This window comes from Silurus aristotelis (assembly GCF_946808225.1).
Source record: "Silurus aristotelis genome assembly, chromosome: 5".
NCBI classification, from domain to species: domain Eukaryota; kingdom Metazoa; phylum Chordata; class Actinopteri; order Siluriformes; family Siluridae; genus Silurus; species Silurus aristotelis.
Genome location: NC_139578.1, coordinates 8,088,947 through 8,104,837, shown reverse-complemented (window position 1 = coordinate 8,104,837; position 15,891 = coordinate 8,088,947). Strand labels below are relative to the sequence as shown.

The 15,891-nt window shown below is 40.1% G+C and overlaps 1 protein-coding gene across 5 annotated transcripts in view; it reads right to left on the bottom strand.

Annotated features, from left to right (window-relative positions):
- Window positions 1-2,155: 2,155 nt before the first annotated feature.
- Window positions 2,156-15,891, bottom strand: part of asap1a (ArfGAP with SH3 domain, ankyrin repeat and PH domain 1a) — a 65,144-nt gene continuing 51,408 nt past the window's right edge. For 3 of the 5 annotated variants that reach the window (XM_083541674.1, XM_083541673.1, XM_083541672.1), the window contains exons 20-30: window positions 13,925-14,010; window positions 13,696-13,811; window positions 13,523-13,590; window positions 13,242-13,349; window positions 12,744-12,972; window positions 7,473-7,637; window positions 5,492-5,561; window positions 5,342-5,406; window positions 4,598-5,145; window positions 4,195-4,317; window positions 2,156-4,075 (exon numbers count right to left, since the gene is read on the bottom strand). In XM_083541674.1, coding sequence (XP_083397800.1) covers window positions 4,001-4,075; window positions 4,195-4,317; window positions 4,598-5,145; window positions 5,342-5,406; window positions 5,492-5,561; window positions 7,473-7,637; window positions 12,744-12,972; window positions 13,242-13,349; window positions 13,523-13,590; window positions 13,696-13,811; window positions 13,925-14,010 — 1,653 coding nt within the window. In that variant the 3' untranslated portion in view covers window positions 2,156-4,000. The remainder of the gene's footprint in view (window positions 4,076-4,194; window positions 4,318-4,597; window positions 5,146-5,341; window positions 5,407-5,491; window positions 5,562-7,472; window positions 7,638-12,743; window positions 12,973-13,241; window positions 13,350-13,522; window positions 13,591-13,695; window positions 13,812-13,924; window positions 14,011-15,891) is intronic. The other 2 variants (XM_083541675.1, XM_083541676.1) reach the window with 1 other exon arrangement.

The following is a 15,891-nucleotide window of genomic DNA, read 5'->3' as shown; positions in this document are numbered from 1 at the left end:
TGGCCCGTGTGGTCCGATCCAACAGACGAGCTACTGTAGCTCAAATTGCTAAATACGTTAATGCTGTTAATTCTTGATGGGTCAGGACTGTTTTGGCAGCAAAAGGGGGACCAACATGATATTAGGGTGGTGGTCAAAATGTTATGCCTGATCGGTGTATATATATATATATATATATATATATATATATATATATATATATATATATATATATATATATATATATATATATATATATATATATATATATATATAGGGAGGAGCAGACGAGGATCCCAGCAACAACCTGTGCGGCTCTGGTAAATTTCATAACCAGGAGGATTAAGGCAGTGCTCAGACAAAACAATGGCGCTCACACAAAATACTGACACTTTGAACACTGTTTTGACGGTCACTTAGGGTGTGTTTACATTTGGTGCCAGTTATTTAGACAATAATGGCTGTATGTCGAGTTATTTTCAGAGGTGTTCTGCTATACAAGCTGCACATTGACTCGAATATATCTACGTTTAATTTCTATAGTATTGTCCCTTGAAAACAAATGGTACTAAAATGGTTGCTGAAATGTGATGGGTGTATTTACTTAAGTGCTCCTGTACCTTTTTCTCGTCTGGTCCACCGGAATTATCAAATCCCTCTCGATAGTTTTCCTTAATTGGAGACCACTTTGTGCAGCTGAAAATGGTTCCACATTAACAGCACAAAAACCATTTGCTCTTGAATGGATACTCCCTATGCATGCTCCCCTCCTGCAGTTTACTAGTCACCAGGAAATCAAATGCAAATAGAAGTGACATTTGTATTTCGTCTGAGTACTGAAAAACATATATGACAGAAAATCCTGTTATACCAGCTATAAACAGTAATTCTTTTCACCAGTGTCTCTTCTGGAAGTTAAAAACGCTAAACATGATGGACGACTTTCCCCTGGTGGAAACACCCCAGTTTGCATCCTAAACGTTAAACCATCGTCATGTGTTTATCAAATGGAGGGCAGTAGATAAGTCCATAAAATGCCTGAAAATAATGTTATGAATCTACACATACTGATCAGTTGATCAGTTCAAGATCAAAAACACTAGGAAAAAAGAAGGCTCGGCCAATGAGCAGTGTGGGGAGAATATTTAACACTGACTGAAACGATTCATATAAACAACCTAATTAACAAACAAGGTATAATGTACATGTCTTGACATACACCAGTCAGGCATATTACTATGACCAGCTGCCTAATATTGTGTTGGTCCCCTTTGTGCCGCCAAAACAAATCTGACCCATCCAGCATTAACAGCATTAACTTCTTCAGCAGTTTGAGTTACAGGAGCTCGTCTGTTGGATCGGACCACACAGACCAGCCTTCAATGATCAATGAGCCTCGGCCACCCATAACCCGGTCACTGGTTCACCACAGTTTCTTCCTTGGAGCACTTTTGGTAGATACCACTGCAGACCAGGAAAATTCCACAAGAGCTGCAGTTTTGGAGATGCTCTGACCCAGTCGTCTAGACGTCACAATTTAGTCCTTGTCAAACTTAAAATTCTTACGCTTGCCCATTTTTTCTGCTTCTAACACATAGATTTCGAGGACAAAATGTTCACTTGATGCCTAATATTCCCACCCACCAACAGGTGCCATGATGAAGAGATCATTATTGTTATTCACTTCAGCGTTCACGTTATAATGTTATGCCTGATCGGTGTATGTGTGCTCTCTGGGACCATATTTGGATGTAGATGACCGACACGATTGAATGCCCCAGAAAATGAAGTTTGTGCTTGTACTCTTTGTGCTTGTATTGCAAATCAATGATGTAGGAATATCTTTACATCTTATTCACAGCAAGAAGGCAATCATATTATGTTTAGATGATGTAAATGCACATAGCTAACGGAGAGGAATTTAACTTCATAGATTGAGTCATCAGTATTATAGTGATTAGTCAAACTAGCATTAAGTCAACTAGCTAGCGAACTAGACGTGCTGATTCTGAAGTAAAAATCTCCACATGCTTTAAAAATCAGAAGAGCAGAAACGACTAACCAGAAACCGAAAATATGTCGAGTCAAAAGTCCACTGGAGAAAAATATATTTGACTAAAAAGAAAAGCTAAGCAAATATACAGACAAAAACAAACAAACAAAAAAAACAATACACTTTGTTCGAACGTAAAATATTTATTTCTAAATGAAACTTGATATTAGATAGTGTCTTGGGACTAAACATACAGTGCAGCAAAACACAGACGAAAACATGAGAAATGAGTGGTAAAATCTATCCTAAATATATTTTTATTACATTAGGATCCGATCCAGTTCTTCACAAAATGAGCCATTTGGCTGCTTCGAAATATTAGCAATCAAGAGTCTATCATCAGTTCCTGACTAGCCGAGATGGCACCTCGAGATGAAGTGTGTTCTATCTAAACATGAACTTCACACTTTTGGTCCAACAACAGGTTCATCGAGAGTATCAAATGTACACAATACAGGAATGGCGTATCAGGAACTCCACAGGCTTCACGTGGGTTTGTGAGTTCATGGAGCGTTGCTGTTTTTGCTTGTGCTGAAAATCTTGCATCGTGGTTTACCACAGTTACATCTAATGCATTTGTAACACATACTAAAATAAATGAAGATTCATTTCAATACACTCAAAGGTTGTTTTTTTTCTTCTCAAACCGACACACTGTAGCCCTATTAACGGCTAATACGATTAACAAATCAGGAGGCGTTTTTTTCTAATACATTTTCTGTTAAACGCAAAAACTCCAGAAAAAAAACAAACAAATAACCTTAAAAAGCTCAAGTCTTAATGGTCGAGGAAAATGCAGCATTAAGTTCATTCGGAGTTCTGTTACTACCAGTCACTCATTGCTCTGTTCCCCTGAATTCATATTCAAATAAAACCAAACATACATATGACCAAACAAAACTCCAGAGTTACTGCTATGCAGACCAAATAAACGAGGTTCCTGAATCTGTAATACCAATACTGGTCAATGGGCATTCTGTTGGCAACGTGTTTTAAGGGGGATGGTAAGACCCTGGGGATTGGTTTACTTTGACTCATGATCCTAGGCCATGTTTTGGGGGCTTTAAAATATCTGCACATCTGGCATTAAATAGCTAAAAGGAGATCCATAGATGGTCACCAGGTGGCACAGACTACACTAACCAGCAAACCACCTCCAGAGCAGGAATCTTAACATGATACTTTATAGATAGAGGACAAAATGTGGTTACTGTCTCGTTTTTTTTTTTTTTTTGGTACAACTACAGTAACCTTATATGCATAGAAGATGAGATACTTAGAGGCTTTTGAACTTTCTCATCCCTGCTTATCGTGCCACTATACTTAAGGACAACACTGTTGTAATATTCAGTGAAACCTTCATTTAATTCTCTCGTTTTTTTCTTAGTTTTTTCATCCATTCAGGAATTTGAGAGATGAATAAAAACACAGCTAAAATGTCAGCCGGAGTCGATCCGGCTCCCGAAGCAAGCAGGGGTTAACATACATTTGCACACTTACATCCTACATAACATAAGTACATATATATACACTTACATTTGCGCATATATATATATATATGTACACAGACACTTAATATGGACATACATATAATTCCATATGCACACACACACACAAAGTTACAGCATACACTGAGAAATGTATAAGTGCTATATTCCGAGAATAGCTACTGCATACCCAGGTTAGCATGCTGGGCCGCCATGGCTACGGTAATACTGGTAGGCAATATAATGCAGTTTGTTAACACGCACTTTACTCAGTTCTCCCTTCGTGGGGTTTTTTTCTTTCTTTCTTTTTTTCCCAAGAGTCTGGATTTGATATGATATATGTTTTTCTTTTCTTTTGGATTCTTGAGAGTTGTTTGGGTTACAGCAGCTATACAGAGAGGCGGAGTCCGAAGTCTGGTGAGAGGCTAAAGGGGGCAAAGCTTGTGCTACAGGAGCAGTCTCACACCTGCCGGTCACATTGTCAGTCGGACAGAATCTGCACAAAGGACATAGGAAAGACCCCTTTCCTGTCTGGCTGACCTTCTATGTGTCCAATCTGGAAAAGACCAAATGTCCAAAGTCCATTAGAAATCTTACATATTATAGTGTAAAATCTCTTGTTCTTTTAAATGTTTTAAAAAAGTTTCTCTCAAAATCCGGTGAATTTTTACTCACCCACCACTCTTGGTCCTCCTCTCCTGTAACGATGATCACTTCTCCTTCAGCAAAGGTCAGCTCGTCATCGTTGTCTGCTTGGCAGTCATAGATAGTCTTCACCCTTTTGATTTTGGCCTTCCCCTGACAAACAAAGCACAATACTTCAGGATCGAATATACCCAAGACGTCAACTCAACTCAAAAACTTCAATTTATCTCACCAAGTCAATAAATCAACTCAAGTCAACTCCACAATCTTCTCCAAGGTTTAACTTAACAAGCCAACTCGCCCCACAAATAAAAAAAAAAAATCAAACTGGGCGATTCAGCTCAGCTCAACTGCAACTCAACTCATCAAGTCAACTCGGATATGAGTCACGTTCAATCACTGCCTCGTCAACTCCGCTTTCCACATGACTCACCGTGTTTATTTTGCGTGGCAGAGGGACTGGAATCTCTACGACTCCTGCTGGTGCCCCATTCGTATCCTCACTTGCCTGCCTTGGTGAAAGCTCTCCCTGATGGCTTGGAGATGGTACCTCTGTTAGCTGCACCTTTGGAGCGCTCTCTTCCAGTGTTGGTTGTTTCTGAGGTGTCTCTGTAGCTGCGGATGCCGGAACCTTTGGGGTAAGATCCGATAGCTGTGGCTTAGGTGGCAGATCCTTTAGTTGGGGTTTAGGGGGCAGATCTGACAGCTGGGGTTTGGGGGGCAATTCTGATAACTGTGGTTTTGGCGGAAGATCCGAGAGCTGGGGTTTAGGGGGAAGATCCAGGACGTGTGGTTTGGGAGGAATCTCGGCTGGCTGGGGCCTCTCGGCTGCCTGTGGGATTTTGGGTGGAGGCTCTGTTGGTCTGGTAATGGTATCTCTGGTTGGAATGTCCACCACTTGAGTAGGTTTCTGCAGGACCTCAGGGCCCTGATTGGTTTTGTCCACTGAGGGGTTGATGCCTGGAGTCTTTCTTAATGCCACTGAAAAAAAAAAAGGGGGGGGGGGGGGACACAATACCTTTTTAACCTGTACAGGTTTCACACTTTTGGTCAAAGTGATTGTTGTATAACAGTGATATAATCTGATCTAAGCACTAATCTGAACTTTGCCCCCCTCTGATTAAACTATTTATACTTATATAAATATTCGCTACATGATAAAGCATGAAACACTCACGTTTCTGAGGTAGTTTCGGTAAGACTCTCGGACCAAGTGTTGATTTTGTATTACTAGAAGTAGTGCTGAAAAAGCGACGGACAAAACAGAGTGAATATTTCCGCAGTTGTGCAATTATGACTCTTAAGTATATGCGTAGCAGTTACACACCTTTGCTGTATTCCTTCAAATTTGTTAGCTGGCGAGGTCCTGTTCGCAGGTGGAGGTGTTGAATCGCTCCCTGTAATTAATAATAATAATAATAATAAAAAAAAAAAAGGTGGTTATATTTCGTTTCCCTTATTAGTTAAGAAAAGAGGAAACGCTATCAGGTGCAAGCGCTGGTGATTTCTTTTTTTTTTTTTGCCATCAGTAAACGTTGGGGGACAGATAGCAGCAACACTGTACTTCCTGTTAGGAAGATCCAAGGTGTCATAAATATATAATAGAAGAACTGGTAACTATTATAAAACTTACAGTAATAATGAAAATCATTTCATCTCCTTCATTAAAGATGCCCACTGTTTACTCATAAAGGGGAATTAAACTGGAACAATCTCATACATGTATAGGGTTAGTGAAAATGTGTGTGTGTGTGTGTGTGTGTGTGTGTGTGTGTGTGTGTGTGTGTGTGTGTGTGTGTGTGTGTTTGTGTTTTGTGGGTTTTTCTGTTTGTTTTTTCAACTTTGTACATTAATTCTGAAGACCTCCAAACTATGAAATAACACGTATTGAATTATGTGTTATTAAGTGTTAAACAACCCAGAATGTGTTTTATATTTGAACTTGTCCAAAGTAGCCACCATTTTGCTTTTAAAAACAGTTTGACAAACTCATGGCATTCTCTCATCAGATTCACAAGGTAGTCATCCAGAATGGTTTTCAATTTACAGGTGGGCCTTGTCAAGAGTTTTCCTGCTTTTCTTATATACTTTAGACCAGGCGTGCCCAATACGTCGATCGAGATCTACCGGTCGATCGCAAAGGTAGTTTTGGTGGATCGCATGACATTATAAAAATCTATATTTATTTATGCATTTTTATAGTAGGTACATCAATTTGATGGTCATTTTATAAGTAGCTCGCACGCTGAAAAAGTATGTGCACCCCTGCTTTAGACCATCGGTTGTCTTGTGCAGGGCAAAAGGGTGAGTACAGCGTCAATACACCTATTAGTGCTGCTACAACTACTGTACAAATCAGTATTATGGCAAGAAACAGTCAAGTAAAGAGAAAAGACAGTCCATCATTACTTTCATAAATTAAGGTCAGTCAATCTAAAAAGAAAATCTCAAGAACTTGTAAATGTATCCCCAAGTGCAGTTTTCAAAACCACCCAACACTATGATGCAACCTGTTCTCATAAGGACCATCCCAGGAAAGGAAGACCGAAAGCTACCTCTGCTGCAGAGGACAAGTTTATTAGCCTTATTAGCCTCAGAAACCACTGATTTACATAAATGCTTCTGGGAGTTTAAGTGACAGACATATTTCAGCATTCACTGTTCAGAGAAGACTGCATGAGTCAGGCTTTCATGTCGAATCGCAGCAACGACACTATTGCTTCAAGGGAAATACAAGAAATACAAGAAATACAAAGGATAGACATTAGATCAGTGGAAAACTGTACTTTAATCTTAAGAGTCTAAACTTGACGTTTTTGTTCTAACCACTGTCTTTGTTAGACGTACAGAGTGTGACCGGACGCTTCCTGAATGTGCGGTTTCCACTGTGAACAATGAAGGAGAGGGTGTGATGGTGTTCTTTACTGGTGACACTGTTGGTGTCTTTCAGCTAGCTACCACGACAATGACGCCAAACACACCTCTAGGTTATGCAAGAGCTATTTGTTCAAGAAGGAGAGTGATGGCGTGCTGCATCAGACGACAATCACCTGATCTATATCTAGTTGAGGTGGTTTGGAATGAGTTGAAAAGAAGAGAGAAGGAGAAGCATCCAACAAGTACACAACATCTCTGGGAACTCCTCAAGATTGTTGGAGAACTATTCCAGAACTACCTAATGAGGCTGACTGAGAGAATGGCAAACGTGTGCAAAGCTGTCATTAAATTATATTGCTTATCTATCCACCCATACAAAAGTCCATCCATACATCCATCCATCCATCCAACTCAGAACAATTTTTACCTACCTTTATTCTGGGGTCCCTGAAGAACAGGGCTGGGAGGGTCTGAGAGAGTGCGTTTATGGCCTCCAGGAGGAGGTGGAGGAGCCCTCTTTTTAGACAGAGTGGAGCTGCCACTTGTACATGGCTGAGAACCCAGTGGAAGAGAGGTAGGAGGGCCAGTGGAGGGAGCTGGGAAGGAGAAGACAGAGCAAATAAATCCCTTCATCAGCTCTATACAATTGGAAATAGAACTATGACCCATACTCTCTTTTTCTGGATTAAAAAAAAGGAACAAATTGATCAATGGTATTATTAAAATGTGTTCACATTAGTCTTGTGCTCTTTATCTTTGCTTCACAATCCTTAGCTACTGCTCCAAGCAACGCTAAAAACGGTCAATTTAGGGCTGCAGCTATCAATTATTTTAGTAATCGAGTATTCGAAAAAAATGTTAAAGAAATGTAATTAAAATTAAAGATAACTACTAAATAAAAGAGAATATAAGACAATATAAGTAATAATTTTTTTTGCTGATATTACATACAAGAATATCTGAAAACTAAACTCATTAAGAGCATTTATTTGCTATATTACATCAAAATACTGTACTCATGCAAATTCTGTACAGTACAGTGCTGTACCCTCCGCAGTGGCCATGTAGAGAATGCTTTATAGGAAACTATTTGTTAAACGCAATTATTCACACATATTTATTTATTAAATCTCACACAGTATGGTGGTTTTCTTGTCTCTGAAAAGCTGCTTTAAAAATCTATAAAATCTATAAAAATCACTTTAAAAAACGGTAACCGCACCGTGTTTCCTTCGTGTTTTAGTTTAAAATGATCCCAAACTTTGGAATCCCTTCGTTCTGCCATTTTTATTTCATTTTCAATTGTTTGTTTGATGAATTTATTTAATGAAATTACTTGAGTATTCGTTTTCCCCCCAATATAAGCATGACCCAGTGCTAAAGCCTTTCATAACGGAAAAAAACATTAAAAATAAAAAAACTAATTCCTACTTGGGAAATTTCAGTGCATGTTCTTAGCCTTATTATGTAATGTTTCATAGACGGGTCTTTGTGCATGTTAAGTTATATTTTGCTTTTTTTGTGTGTGTGGAAAAGAGATTAATTTAGTCTAATTACTTATAATTATATATTATTATTCCAACAGGGCACTTAATTGAATAACAAAAAAATGTATATGATGATTATATGCTTTCAAAGTTAAAGAATAGATAAACACAGTGTACAAAAGTATTGGGACACCTGACAGTTCCAGCCATATGTGGTTCTACCTCCAACTTTTACCACAAATATGGAGGCACACCATTGTATAGAATGTCTCTGGATGCAGAAGCATGACATTTTCCCTTTATGTAAACTAGGAGAGCCGAAACCTGTTCCAGCATGACAATGCCCCTATGCACAAATAAAGCTCCAGGAAGATATTGTTTACATGAGCGGGAGTGGAAGATCTTGAGTGGGCTGCTACAGAGCTCTGGCCCCAAACCTACTGATCATCTTTGGAATGAAATAGAATACTGATTACACCCATCCTCTCCATACCTGATTGCCTCCTCTCCATATATCAATACCTAACGCCCTTTTGGCTGAATGAGCACAAATCTCCACAAGCACACTCCAAAATATAGTAGAACATCTTCCCCAGAAGAATGGAGGTCATCATGACAGCAAATAGGAACTAAATGTAGACCAGAATGTTTAAAAATCACACAAGGTGGTAATGCACTGTTGTCCACAAACTGTTGTCCATACAGTGTATATCCAGATACTACCGTAGATTAATCCTCCACATATCTGTTTCGACATTAAATCGGATACGGTGTTCAGAAGTTGTTTGTTCTCTGGGAAACACTATAAAGCCCAGGCACAGGCTTACGCTTGCTGTACATTTGAACACATTAGTCTTGGGAAATCCGTCTGGCTGGAGTCGGTTCCAACGTCACATGGTTGTTGCGTCACTGAATGGAGCGTCAGTTTGATTTCTGTGTGAGCTGTTATGAGGAGCTGGAAAATTCAAATATGGCTGCTAGTTCTTTGGACTCTTATCAGTCTATTATCATTTACTAATCCTACACCCCACATCTCCTTTTCTCTCTCTCTCTCTCTCTCTCTTCTCTGTGTGTGGAATTTGCACCTCTTTTACAGCTGACGAAGCACTTCTGTTTTGTTTAGTTTGACAGAGTTCAATTTAAAACAGGACAAAATGCACCCAAATCCTCTTTGTTTTCATCTACACACTTTTTTCCTTTTTTTTTTTTTTTTAAGTTTAACACTAGGGCTATTTTTGTGGAACCTACTTTAACATTTATAAGCAATACACAATCTGGCAGCAGTTGTTTGCCAGCAAAATTTTCTCACCAACAACACCGCAATGTTAGAAAATCTACTCAGCTCACTGCCCCTGTAAACCCGGCCCAGAGGCTTTTTTTTGTTTGTTTGACCACATACACAGAGCTGTTTTAAAATACAGAATAACTTTTGTTGTTTATTTCTTCTATCTCTAAGGTGCATTGGCAGCTTTAGTCAAACCCAGCTACATGACTGGCAGCTCTGATGTGTAAAACATGTCCTGGAGTAAAACATTCCTGTTACCGTCTTAAACAAACAAGTCTGAAGATTAATGACAGAGCGAGAAAATGGGTGTGTTTATGACACGGGTTCCCACCTGTGGGACGATTGGTTATACAGTCCTGCGCTGCCGACTTACGCTGGCAACCAAAACCGTTTTCTCGAAAATATAAAAGACAAAAACTACATGCAACATCTGCCAGAAGTCTGTCTGTGCAAATGCAGCTTCCTTTTTGAGAAGAAAAGATTGTGGCTGTGTGATATTGTGTTGCAACTGTGTCACTTCCTCCCAAAAGCTATAAACGGTTACTAGCACACAAAAAAGAGAGAGAGAGAGAGAGAGAGAGAGAGAGAGAGAGAGAGAGAGAGAGAAAGAGAGAGACGCCTGAACAAAAGCTGTCGCCCAAAGTGCACATATACAAAGTGCACTATACTACAAGCTTTGTATATCAGCCAGTGTATATTTATAACGTACTTCTGTTGCTAAAGCATTTTTTGTACACTAGACAAAACGAGCATATCAATAGTTTATGTATCTTTGCTTCCTTTTTTCTTTTTGTACTATTATCATACAACGCCAGTTCCAAAGAAGTCTGGACGCTGTGTGAAAGTACACACTGTGTGGAAGTAATTATAAACTAATTTTCAATTTGAGGGCTACAACGCATCTCAAAAAAGTTAGGACAGGGCCATGGTTACCACACGGTAGCATCCTCTATTCTTCTAAAAACATTCTGTATACGTGTGAGAACTGATGAGACCAGTTGCTGTGGTTTTGGAAGAGGAATGTTGTCCCATTTAGGTCTAATACAGGATTCTAGTTGATCACCACTCCTGGGTTCATTTTCATATTTTTCATTTGCACCAAATGTCTTTAACTGGTCTGGACCGCAGGCAGGCTATGTTCAGCACTCTGTCTCTTCTACTACAAAGCCATGCTATTGTAATAGATGCAGTATGTCGTTTATCAATGTGTTGCTGAAATATTCAAGGCCTTCTCTAAAAAAAAAAAAACCAACATAAAAACATGACGTCTGGATGGAAGTATATATTGCTATAAAATCTGTACCAGTATATACCTTTCAGCTTTGATGGTACCTTTTTAGATGTGCAAAGCTGCACATTCCATAAGCAGGCTTTTAAACTGAGCGCTGTTAATAAGCCGGATGGTCCCTATCCTCTTTAGTCCAGAGGATGCAGCGTTTCGTTTGACCACAGAAGTTTTCCACTTTGCCATAGTACATTTTAAATGGTTCACATATGGCTTCTTGTTAGCATAATAGAGTTTGCTTTAACATGCATTACTGTGTATATAGACAATAATTTCTGGAGGTGTTTCTGAGCCCATGCTGTGATTTCCATTACAAAATCATCCTTGTTTTTAATGCAGTGCTGTCTGATGGCCCAAATAATTGCTTTTTGCCATTGTTCATTGCACAAGAGATTTCTCCAGATTCTCATAATCTTTTCTGAGATTGTGCAGATGATGAGATATTCAAAGTCTTCACAATCTAATATTAAGAAACATTATTTTGAAATTGTTTAACAATTGGCAAAGTTTTTTGCGGATTGGTGAACCTTTGCCCAGAGGGAGATGTGCAGACATGCAGTAACTACAGGGGAATTAAGTTGATAAGTCACACAATGAAGTTATGGGAAAGAGTAGTGGAAGCCAGGCTGAGAGAAGAGGTGACCATCTGCGAGCAGCAGTACGGTTTCATGCCAGGGAAGAGCACCACAGATACAATATTTGTTTTGAGAATGTTGATGGAGAAGTATAGAGAAGGACAGTAGGAGTTGCATTGTGTGTTTGTGGATTTAGAGAAAGCGTACGACAGGGTGCTTAGGGAGGAGTTGTGGTATTGTATGAGGAAGTCAGGTGTGACAGAAGTATGTGAGGGTGGTGCAGGACATGTATGAGGACAGTGTGACCGCAGTGAAGTGTGCAGTGGGAACGACAGACTGGTTCAAGGTGGAAGTGAGACTGCATCAAGATCGGCTCTGAGCCCTTTTCAGTTTGCAATGGTAATGGACAGGTTGACGGACGAGGTCAGACAGGAGTCTCAGTGGACTATGATGTTTGCGGATGATATTGTGTTTTGTGGGGAGAGTAGGGAGCAGGTTGAGAAGAGCCTGGAGAGGTGGAGGTATGTGCTGGAGAGAAGGGGAATGAAAGTCAGTAGGAGAAAGACAGAGTACATGTGTGTGAATGAGAGGGAGGGCAGTGGAGTGATGCGGTTGCAGGGAGAAGAGGTGGAGAAGGTGGAGGAGTTCAGGTACCTGGGGTCAACAGTGCAAAGTAAAGGAGAGTGTGTTAGAGAAGTAAAGAAAAGAGTGCCGGTAGGGTGGAGTTGGTGGAGAAGAGTGGGAGGAGGCCATGTTACTAAACTGCTGCCTATTTAACATAATGTAACACTTACTTTTTCAGCCTTTTGTTGTATCTGTCACTACTTTTTTTGAGACGTGTTATGGCAAATTCAAAATTAACTTATTTCTTCCTTAAAATTGTTTATTTTCTCAGTTTAAACATTTGACATCTTTTCCATTTTCTACTGGGAATAGAATGTGGGTTATGATATTTGCAAGTCACTGCGTTCTGTTCGTGTTCACATTTTACACAGCATCTTAACTTTCTTTTAGAATTGGGGTTGTACAAAAAAAAATGTAAGACAATTAATTGCCTGCTTTCTTCATACCTTTGGCACTGCTCTTGGTGGCAGGAGTGGGCGTGTCTGCCCCGGGCGATGCGGGCGTTTCTGTGGACGTGCTGTAGACGGGGTTGGCGAAGGCCCCATACGAAAGACGTTGCTTGTCCCTGTGGCTCAAGTATCCAGGCAATGAGAGCTTCTCCTGAGGAGACACGCTGGATGAGTGACAGAAGCTTTGCGGTCGAGGCGATCGCTCCTTCTTCACCGGACTTGGCTGCTGTTAAATAGAGACAATCTGCCATTTAGCATGTAGACAGAATTTGTGCACAGTACAATATATATGAAGGAAAGAGTTACCGAATTAAACCAGTATGTTCATTTAAGAGAGAGAAAAAAATCTAACAAAAAAAACAGCTTTGTAGCAGTTTTATTTTACTTGTACATGAAAATGTTGAAAGCTGAAAAAAGTCTGTTAATTGACCTGTCTAATCACCAGCTGAACGATAGCTGCTTCTCTATTCTCCCACTGAGGGCAGTGGTTCTAACCTTATCATCCAGATCATCATCGCTCTCATCGATCTCCTCCAGCCGCAGGTTCCAGTCGTACTCTACATGAACATGAGGGTTGAACTTGCCAGCTGCTGCCTCCATCAGCTACACACACACACACACACACACACACACACACACACACACACACACACACACACACACACACACACACACACACACACACACACACACACACACTCAAAACCACAAACTCTAGCTTTTTGAATTACAGAGCCACTGGTGTTCAATGTTTAAATGTCTGGCTGTACACTTACAGGTTCCTCACACTGTGTGTTTTTTAACCTCCTTGCGATGTCCAAGGCCGTCTCCCCGTTCTGATTGGCTGAAATTAGAAAGCCATTTAGTAGGTATATTGGAGCACCTGTTTTTGTAGGACACATCAACCAAAACCATGCATCATTACAAATGTAGTGTCTCACTCACTGACCTATATCGATCAGCGGCTTGCCCCTGAGTAACAGTTTGACGCACTCCGGCTTCTCGTACGTACAGCAGTAATGGAGCGCTGTGTTTCCGCTGTCCGTCTGCCGGTCCGGAGATCCGCTATAACACACACACACACAAGCCAAGATCAGCAAACATTTATCTGTTTTGTATCTGCTTTATCGGTTTTACATTTATTTACGTGCAAGAGACCGTAATAGGAGGTACTGTACCTGTTTTGAACAAGGAAATCGATCAAGGGCAGCGAGGATTGGTCTGAAGTCCGTACAGCGAAATGCAAAGCCGTCTCCCCAGGATCCTACCAAATATATCATAAAGCAATTTTATAGGAAACCCCCCCCCCCCACGAAGCACATCTCCAAACTATTTTGCAACATACACAATCGTATTTAATGCCATCGTGCATTATTACAGTCGACCCCCGATAATTCGCAGTTCTGAAAATTCGCGGGTTCTCATTTGGAACCTAACTAACAGCAAGTTGCGGATTATCTGCCGGGAATCCGCAGCGGGACCGAGTGTTTAGGAACGTTAGGAATAACATTTTAAACTTTGTTTTCACTAACAAATTTCATAATTTTTTTAAAAACACATCATTGTATTAAAGTGACCATGTCTAGATGAATTCGCTAGGGTACCATAAGGGCTGCGAAGGTGCATCCAGAATTCGCGGATTTTCGGAACTCGCGTCTTAGAACTTCTTAGAACGTAACCCCCGCGAGTTCCGGGGGACCACCGTATTTATATATTTGTGTCTTTTAAGTTTGCATCCTGGCCAGTGTTTGTAACCCTTGAGAATATCAACAGTTATATTAGTTACAGAAATCTTAGTTGTGAAAATTTAATGAATGAATTTGGGGGGGTTAAAATTTTTGAGAATATCTTCTATAAACTGGTTCAGGGCATCCGTCAAAAAAAAAAAGCTTTTTGTTTTAAGTAAGTATTCTTCATAGCATGCAACAGATTTTAATAAATTATACAACATTATAATGTCCCTTACGAGGGAAATATCAAGGTCCGTGATGTGGGGCCGCCTTCCCGTGGGCTCACCACCTGCAGGAGGGACCGTAAGGGACGGTGCGGTGAGGATTGGGCAGCAGTCGAAGGCGGGGGCCTGCTTAGACTGCTGCCCCCGCGACCCGAATTACGGATAAGCGGGAGAAAATGAATGAATGAATACCACTTTTTTTTTTTTTACCAAAAAATGCTCACCATATTTCGGGTAAAAGCTTCTGGAATGCAATGCTATGTTGAAATTAATGAGCTACTCCATATTAGAGTGTAAATGCAATTCGCCGACTTGCGTGATTTGATCCAAAACGTCTGGAAAGCAGGTTGCGGGTGACCGAGTTGCTCTCGAATCCTCTTAATTTACAGGTAGTGAAAATCAGATCTAATCCCTCATCTATATATGTGGTCTGACATTTAGTTTTGGGGGGAAGGGACAGAGACCATCAAACGTTTCGCATGAAAGTTAACCAAGCAGATGGCCTCAGGTTCTGATATAACAACAATTATGCGTCAGTTCAACTGTCAGGGAAAAGTTTTCGGGAGATTTTAATATTTTTAACATTTGAATATGCTGTTTTCTTTTAGCAAATAGAATCAAAGATGCTAAATTGAGTTTAGGAGGGGGGGGGGGTGTTTCTGGCGTGGAGATGATCAGAGCAAACACACATTCTATAGGCCTAACTGTCAAAAAAAGGCACCTGATGCAACACAAAATTCCCTATGAGTAAAGGAAAGAAAAGAAAACCAGAAAATAATACGCTATATGGACAAAAGATTGTGGACACCTGACCACAAGATTCATATGTGCTTTTCGAAACATCCCATTCTACATTTAGTTCCCATTTGCTGTAATACTAACCTCCACTCTTTTGGGAAGATGTTCCACTAGATTTTAAAGTTTGGTTGTGGAGATTTGCACTCATTCAGCCACAAGGGTGTTAGTAAAGTCAGGTCACTGATATAGATTGAGGAGGCCTGGGGGTGCAGTCAGCGTTCCAAAAGTGTTATTTATATATATATATATATATATATATATATATTATATAGTGTTATATAATAGTGTTGGAGCACTATAGAAGGTCAAAAAATCTATCTTCATGGAGCTGGCTTTGTGCACAGAGGCATTGTCATGCTGGTGCAGGGTTGGGTTTTCTAGTCCAGTCATATC